Raw genomic sequence first — 8,920 nt, forward strand, 5'->3', positions numbered from 1 at the left:
ATACCATGTAATAGAATAGACATCGTGAATTCTTATTCATTATCGAAGCATATTTATAGTGTACATATAAACCCTAACCACTAATTTAACCCTAATGGACCCAAGCCTACAATCGGGTTGGGCCATAATCTATCATCTAACAGGATCATGGGTAAAAATTCGGGTGGAAAGAAGAAAAAATAAGTGAAAACGATACCAAGAGTGCTTCGTAATAGGAAGATAGGTTACGAAGATGATAACTCTATGCAAGAGACAATCAAAACGGGTTCTGAAGTTAATACGAATGAAGATCTGTCTAAAGGTCTTGAGGACCAAGAGATAGATAAGACTAGGTTGCAGGATGTTGATGATTCGTCAAGTGAAGACTCATCTGATGAGGCTTTAAAGTCTAATGTTCAAGCATCTACAACTAGTCCTGCCAATCCAAATCATGGATCTACTTCTGTGCAGTCAGATGGAAAGGATAAAGAAGATACGGGGTTAAAGAACGACGATGAAGGTGGCCCTAAACTTCATACAGGGATATCATTGGTACTCCTTCGACCGCACGAAAAGTTAATTTCAGATTTGTAAAACAAGAAGGAGATCTTAAAGAGGGTGTAGATGTAGTTATTCCTTTAGCATCGGTAAAGAAGCTTCAGTGAGATATAACAATAACCATTACGGGTATTTTCTGGGTAAAAGGATAGCCTATCCGGTAGTCCAAAATTATGTGTTTAATGTATGGCGTAAGTATGGCATAAAGAAGATTATGATGAATTCGAAAGGGTTCTTCTTCTTCAAATTTTCGTCAGATCAAGGCATGAAGGAGTGTTGGAAAACGGACCATGGATCATTCGATCAACTCCAATTATTCTGAATAAGTGGTCACCAAACATCTCGCTTACTAAATATGATCTAACAAAAGTGCCGGTGTGGGTGAAAATCCATGATGTACCGCTGGCGGGATATACGGATGATGGGTTGAGTTCGATTGCATCTAAAATTGGGAAGCCTTTAATGTTGGATTCATACACAAGTACTATGTGTATGGAGTTATGGGGAAGGCCTAATTACGCTCGGGCTCAAATAGAGGTGTTTGCGAAAGATGAATTAAAAGAGTCACTTGTTGTCGCAACTCCTTGTATTGAAGGGAGTGGTCTAACGAAAGATGAAGTACGTATTGAATATGAATGGAGACCACCACGATGTGGTGGTTGCAAGGTGTTTGGGCATACAGATGTGCAATGCCCTAAGGCAATTCATGTTAATAAGGTGGTGGTAGAAACTATTGATGGGTTTAAAGAAATTAATAGGAAGTTAAACAAAGGTGGAAATAAGAATAAAATGGATAACAGTAAGTGTGGAGATGGTTTTGTAGTGGGGAAAAAATAAAAGTTTATTTATAGGCCAATTATAAAGGAAAACAACAAAAGTACTAATGTGAAGGTGGTGGGTAAAGAGCAGGTGGTTGAGTCCAGTGGAGTTCAAGAATTAAGCAATCCATTTAGAGTCCTTCAAGATTTAAATGAACCACAAGAGGCTAAGAATGATAAGAGTGTAGATGGGGACTTAAATTTGGTCGATGAAGATACAGATATAGAATTAGATGAGAACGACAACTATATTGGTCCGAAGGTTACTACTGAGGGGGCAAGCACTCCCGGCAAAGAGGTTAATGATGATTAGTCTTGCAGCGTGGAACATACGGGGCTTGAACCTCATCCCGAAACAAAAGGAGGTTCGTGAGGTAATTATAAATAACAATTTGTGTCTATGTGCGGTTTTAGAATCTCATGTGGCTTTGAAGAAATTAAATCGCATCTGTAATCGGGCCTTTGCAAGATGGTATTGGACTTCTAATAATAATTTGTGCCAAAATGGAACACGCATCATAGTCGGGTGGGATTCGAATATAGTGAGTGTCATAGTTGTGGCTGCATCAGATCAAGTTATGCACTGTTTAGTGCGCCTTGTTCATGACAACAAGCAATTTTATACATCTTTTGTGGATGCTTCTAATAGTTATATTCAAAGACGTAAGTTATGGAATGAATTAAACATGCACAAACTTTGTGTGGGGAATCGGCCATGGATTATTCTTGGTGATTTTAATGCTTCATTACGTGTTGAGGAGTCGACTGCAGGTACTTCTAGAATGACGATAGCAATGCGGGAATTCCAAGAGTGTATCGATGCAATTCAGGTGGTGGATTTGAATTACTCTGGTATGAACTTTATATGGAACCAAAGTCCTAATGAGTTGCATGGAATGTTGAAGAAGATTTATCGGGTGCTTGTTAATGAGGCATTTTTATCTGAACACATGAACGCGTATGCTATTTTTCAACCATACAGGATCTCTGACCATAGTCCGGCAGTTGTCAAAATTCCAGCTAAAGTAAAGATGCGTCCGAAAATGTTTCGATTTAGTAATTATATTGTTGATAATGAGAATTTTAAAGGTTGTGTGGCTGAGATGTGGAACACTCAGATTGAAGGGCATAATATGTATCGCGTAGTTCAAAAGTTAAGGTTACTGAAAAAACCCCTTCGAAAGATGATGTGGAACAAAGGCAATCTCCATGCGAATGTGATTCAGATTAGAGATGAACTTGATAATGTCCAAAAGCTTCTGGATGCTAATCCGCTATCTAGGGAAATTCATGAAAAAAAAATTAAAATTCTCAAATAGTATAATGATGCATTGTGGGACGAGGAGAGGTTTTTAAAGCAAAAGGCAAAAGTTGAATGGCTTCGGGTTGGTGATAGCAACTCAAAGTACTTCCACAAAGTTGTTAAAGCGAAATCGAATAGAACTAAAATTAACGCCATAACTAATAGTGCAGGGGTGTTAGTCGAGGGTGATGAGGTTCCAGAGGTAATTGTGTCGCACTATAAAATGTTTATTGGGACTGATCACAACTCGAACAGATTGCAGCTCGATCCATCGTTATTCACATCAAAAATCTCGGATGCAATGGCAGCTAGTATGGTTCGTCCTGTGTCAAATGATGAGATCAAAGAGGCTATTTTTGGTATTGGTGATGATAAAGCCTCGGGTCCGGATGGATATTCGTCTACCTTCTTTAAAAAGGCTTGGGGCATTGTCGGGGAAGAAGTGTGTACTGCAGTCCAAGATTTTTTCGCTAATGGTCAGTTATTAACGGAATTAAATCATACAATTTTAACTCTTCTTCTGAAAGTGGAATCGCCATCGAAGGTGAATGATTATAGGCATATTTCTTGTTGTAATGTCTTATATAAATGCATAAGTAAGATAATTACAAGCAAGATCAAGGATGTGTTGGATGTCATTTTAAGTGATAACCAATCTGCATTTGTTCCGGGGAGGAGAATATCGGATAATATAATGGTAACCTAGGAGATTGTACGGAATTATCATTTGGACGGAGGAATATCGAGGTGCGCATTTAAAGTTGACATACAAAAGGCTTAAGACACTGTTGATTGGGGCTTCCTGAAAGAAGTGTTACAGGGATTTGGTTTTCATAATATCATGATAAAGTGGATTATGAAGTGTGTAACATCTACATCCTTTTCGATTTGTATTACTGGTGATCTATATGGGCACTTTAAAGGAAAGCGTGGGTTGCGGAAAGGAGACCCAATGTCTCCATACCTATTCACTATGGTTATGGAGGTTCTTACTCTATTGTTTAAGCATAATATCAGTGTGGCCGATTACTTTCGATTTCACCCAAAGTGCGAATCTCAACAAATTGTGAACCTTTGCTTTGCCGATGATTTGTTTGTTTTCTCGCATGCAAGTGTTGGTTCTGTTAAAGTGATTGCAGATGCTTTGAATGAGTTCAAAGGATGCTCGAGGCTAATTCCTAGTTAGAGAAGAGCACGGCTTATTTCTGTAATGTGCAATCGCATGTCAAAGGTGCTATTTTGTTGATTATGCCGTTTTCTGAGGGTTCGTTTCCTGTCAGGTATTTGGGAGTCCCTCTAATATCCTCAAGGTTATATCATAAAGATTGCAAAGGTGTTCTTGATAGAATGAAAGTAAAGATTGACGATTGGAAGAATAAGTTCTTGTCGTTTGTGGGAAGAGTTCAGCTTATCTCCTCTGTTCTTTCTTCTATGCAAGTATTTTGGTCCTTCGTTTTCATGTTACCTAACAGTGTTATTAAAGATATGGAGAAGATCATGCGTGGTTTTCTATGGTGCCAGGGTGAGATGAAAAGAGGTAAAGCTAAAGTTAAATGGTCGAAAGTGTGTATGCCTAAAGAGGAAGGTGGTCTCGGGATAAAGAACCTTAAAACGTGGAATATTGAGCTCATGTCGTATCACATTTGGAACATTGTTACTCGGAAACAAACGTTATGGGTAAAATGGATTCATTCGTATCGTTTGCAAAATCACAACTTTTGGGTGGTCGATAATACTCTTTCGGGCAGTTGGAGTTGGCGTAAGATTCTGAGCATCAGAGATTGTGTGCGACACCTGATATTCCATGTTGTTGGTAATGGTACGAGTACTTCAGCTTGGTACGACTCATGGACTGATTTTGGTCCATTGGCGGAAGTTATCTCTCCTAGAGAAATACATCAAGCTGCTTTACGAGTTAACTCTAAAGTGGGAGATCTTCTAGGGCAGAATGGATGGAGCTGGCCATAAAATTGGTTAAGTAAGTGTCCTATGTTAACTCACATCCTTTTTCCTAATGTATCTCGAACTGATAAAGTTTGTTGGAGAGATGTTAATGGTAATTTGGTGGATTTTATGGCTAAGGCTGTGTGGGATTCATTAAGACCTCGGGCGCACATAGTTTATTGGTATAATATGGTTTAGTTCCCTAAATGTATCCCACTACACTCGTTTATTATGTGGTTACTTATGGGTGAGAATTTAAAGACTCAAGACAAGATGCGTGTATAGGATGTAGGTACACATAATCAGGGTCCTTTTGTATGCTCTCTATGCAAGATGCAATAAGACACCCATGACCATTTGTTCTTTGAGTGCAATTTTTCAAAGCAAGTATGGACCAAAATAAAGAGGTATATCATGATTCCTGGAATAGGAGATGAATGGAGAAATATAAAACAGCGTATGGGATCATTAGCTCATAGGCATGTAGCGCGGGTTTATGTTTTTAAAGTTTTGTTTTCTGCTGCGGTATACTATATATGGCAAGAGCGGAACGCTAGACTCTTTAAGGGGGAATCTCAAAACCCGGATCAGCTCTTCAACATCATCTATGGCACCGTGAGGTTAAAGTTGATGTCGATGAAGTTCAAGGATTCACATCATGTTCGAAATTTGAGGATGGCATGGCATATTTAATTTCGTATGGTGTGTGTGGTTTTGTGGTCGTTTGGTTCCTTTTGTAGCCTTGGTTGTTGCCTGTCTTATAGCTTTTGCTTGTTGACATTCTTGTAATTGTGCATTATCAATAAAATTTACCGGGTGAATTCCTATTACCCAAAAAAAGTACAAACAATACATCCCAATATTTCATCCTATATAGTGGACGTACACTATAAAAAGCAACCATATCTTAAGTAAATAACCATTTTGTCCTCTTAAACCTCGACAATCGACAACCTTAATTCTTTTTTGCATAATAAATGTGCACTGAGTCATAAATCCAATATATATTACTACTAGATGCAATGCCCGTGTGTTGCACGAATATTTTCACGATTTGCGTATGGTGATTTGAAGTGTTGTAGGTTGTTGGAGGATTTGTAAGAGGCGTGATAGCAATTTGTTTTGTATGGAATTGAAACAAAAAATGTGTAGGATGCATATAAAATGTTAAACAAGGAGTATATGAAAAAAATAGTTCTTTACATTCCATAAAAATCCTAAGAGATAAACAACAACTTTCAGTAATGCAAAAAAAGCTCACTAAATTCAAATGTCGACAAAAGGAATGTTATTATTTTGTTCATGACTCTCACAAAAGCGTAAGACCAAAATAAAATAAAAAGAACATACATAATAGAAAAATATATCATATTGTATTCTTCAATATGTGTGAGTGTAGTTTGTCAAGTAATAATTTAACATCTACACACGGCATGTGGTGAGTAAAGCATTCTCCTGTTTGATCATACAAAACGAAGCTCGTTTATTTAGGTCATTTTTTCACGTACTTTGTTACAATGAAATGATTAATTTGACATTGTTTGAAAGGAGAGTATGCAAAGAATATGAAATGAAATGAAGTATATATAGTGGATGATGTGCAATATTTATCCTCATTTAAATCTTAGAGTTACAATCAAACTTTTATATTAAGAAAATGAAGGGTTTTTAATCAAATATGGATATTTCTTATATTTCATTTCATTAAGAATTAAATTTTAAAACTAAATTAACTAAATGGACTATAACTAAAGGGATGTTATTGTTATATTTACGTATTAATATTATTGTTTCTCTACATCTATAAATATTTTTAGTTTTTAGTGAATCACTATTATAGAAATATAAAGAATCTTTAGCTAATCAATGTAAGAATATGAAGGAATTTGATTAACTAGTTACCTACTATATATATTTATTATTAGTAAAATTCATCATAACATTAACTTTAAAATGTTTTTGTTGGTTTTCATAAGTGAGTAATTTATTTTCGTTTCTTTACTGTTATTAAATATATATAAATGAGGTATTCTATTTTAACCATTTTATTATAATTGAAAGTTAGTGGTAATATAGTCTAATAAATCTTACTACATAATATGTTGTAGACAGATTGATAAGTAATTTACTTTTTTTATAACTATTTTGATTATTTGTTACTACAACTTATTAACTATTAAATCATAATTAAATTTCATGGTAAAATTTAATACCATTAATTCAATTATAAATATAAGTGGGATGTATGGGTAATTTTATTTTTTTAAACCTTTTTACTATTAATAAATGTTAGTTGTAATTTACATTTACTAATTTAGCACTCAAGTTGGAAGTAGAAAAGACATGAATATAATTTTAGATTTATTATTAGGAAATTTATTTTTATCATTTAGGTTAAGTAGGTAAATGGTTATAAAATAAAATAATAATATATTACTTGGATTAATATGCATATTTATGACGAAGTTGGAAGTAGAAAAGACATAATGTAATTTAGACTTTATTATTATGTATTAACTTTTACCATTTAGATTACGTAGGTAAATATTATAAAATAATAGTAAATCACTTGAGTTAATATGCATATTTATGACTCAAGGAGTCACTTTTTATATAGATATAGATATAGATACACTATACATCTAATATAGTATAATGCAACATAAGCATCAATAAACAACACTACAAATGCATACAACTACACATATGCATTCAATTTCAACAGCAGATAACTTATAGGAGGGAATAGCATATCAGCAGTAGGCAGTGACGATTCTAGGATCATAACTCAATGGGGTCACGAAATTTTTTTCAGTATCAATTATATTAGATTCCTATTTTAGTGATAGTTTACCTTAAAAAATTATAAATTCGAAAAATATATGGGGTCCGAGTAGTATAATTTAGTGGTATTTTATACAATTCAAAGGAAAAACTACATATTTAAAAAATAAATGGGGTCATACATTTAAATTTAGTGGTGTCCTATACAATTTACAGAGTATTTTCTACTAAAAATTTTCAAACTAGCGGTGTCCCGTGACCCCACGGGTTATAACATAGAATCGCCTCTGGCAGTAGGAGTCTCATACTCATCTTCCCATTCGTAGGGCACATTGAGATCATGAACCGTGTTTGAACCAGCCCCAGGCACCATCAATTTCACCCCAGCAGATCTATCAATAGGACCAACTATCGCCCCAACTTGCATCATCTTCAACTCCCATAACTACACAAAAACACATGAAATTCACATCAACAGATCCAAACAGCCTCATATCACCGCAATTAGATCACATCACACGAGCAATAAGAAAACCCTAATTACTATATCTAAGCTACCAAAATGAACAGAAATCGAATGAAAACTATAATAAAAACACTCACTCCTTGAAGTTCGCTAAGAACGCCTTCACCTGGACCACCATTGTTGATAAATTCCTCACGAACTTTGTTGATGACATCTTCGATTACTTGGATATAAACACCACTGGTGGAGGTGGAATGGCCATTACGATGATCGATAAAACTTTAGGTGTGAAATAGAAACCCTAATTTAGGAATTGAGAAGGTGAATTGATGGAAGATTTTAATTAGGGCTTGCAAGTGTACAACGATTCAGATTGGGGGGATAGCAGAGCAAAAAAAGGAATAAAGACGGGAAGTTTACAACGATTCACATCCAAACCGACTGGCGATGAATGGGAAGCTATTTCAGGACTTTTATCAAATGACCATAATACCCTGATATCGGCCAAAAAGTCACGTTTTTACCGTCGATATTAGGCCCTAAATCAATAAAGTTTCAGGCTTTGTCGGAAGGTTGATTTTGTAGATTAAGTAATTACGAAGGCGATGCAAAAAGAATCAAGTAAAACGGAGCTAAAACGAATAATCTAGAGCGAAAATGGTGAAAGTCAAGTTATGATCCAGGAAACAAGCTGACCAGGGCACCAAACGGCCTGCCACAATGGAAAATGGCTTGCCACATGGGTCGAGCAAACGGGCATAAAAATGGCTGACCAAGCCAAACGGCCCCTGCAAATGACCTGCCAAACGGCTTACCAAACGACCTGCCAGTCGTTTGCAGGCAAAATCCAAGTCTATTTAAAGGGCTCCTTCCATCCATTTCAACACACACTCAATTTGTACCTCACTTTATATTTTTAAGTTTTTTAGTTATTTTTTAGTAGTAGCTAGCTTAGCTTTTATTTTTCGGAGGATATCCAGGCGAGTCCCTGCGATCTCGGGCAGATTTTTCAGCCTTTTCAGGTTTTTATCCGAAACGGTTGTCTTTTGTATTAAACATGTATTGCTA

General features: G+C 35.7%; 1 protein-coding gene across 1 annotated transcript; it reads left to right on the forward strand.

Annotated features, from left to right (window-relative positions):
* The first annotated feature begins 243 nt into the window (after nucleotides 1–243).
* Nucleotides 244–3,844, forward strand: LOC139876000 (uncharacterized). Its single transcript, XM_071863297.1, has 6 exons — nucleotides 244–569; nucleotides 768–1,356; nucleotides 1,447–1,645; nucleotides 1,770–2,602; nucleotides 2,675–3,202; nucleotides 3,521–3,844. Exons 1-6 carry the CDS (start codon nucleotides 244–246, stop codon nucleotides 3,842–3,844), a joined length of 2,799 nt encoding a protein of 932 aa, XP_071719398.1.
* Nucleotides 3,845–8,920: the final 5,076 nt, after the last annotated feature.

The sequence above is a fragment of the Rutidosis leptorrhynchoides genome, chromosome 11 (assembly GCF_046630445.1).
Source record: "Rutidosis leptorrhynchoides isolate AG116_Rl617_1_P2 chromosome 11, CSIRO_AGI_Rlap_v1, whole genome shotgun sequence".
NCBI lineage: Eukaryota > Viridiplantae > Streptophyta > Magnoliopsida > Asterales > Asteraceae > Rutidosis > Rutidosis leptorrhynchoides.

Bases quoted from the DNA above. Each gene is read 5' to 3' on its own strand.
- LOC139876000 (XM_071863297.1), top strand. From the start codon at position 244: ATGCAAGAGACAATCAAAACGGGTTCTGAAGTTAATACGAATGAAGAT. The intron at 1,646-1,769 runs GCAAAGAGGTTA...GTGCGGTTTTAG, and splicing joins TGAGGGGGCAAGCACTCCCG to AATCTCATGTGGCTTTGAAG. The intron at 2,603-2,674 runs GTCCAAAAGCTT...ATTCTCAAATAG, and splicing joins TTAGAGATGAACTTGATAAT to TATAATGATGCATTGTGGGA.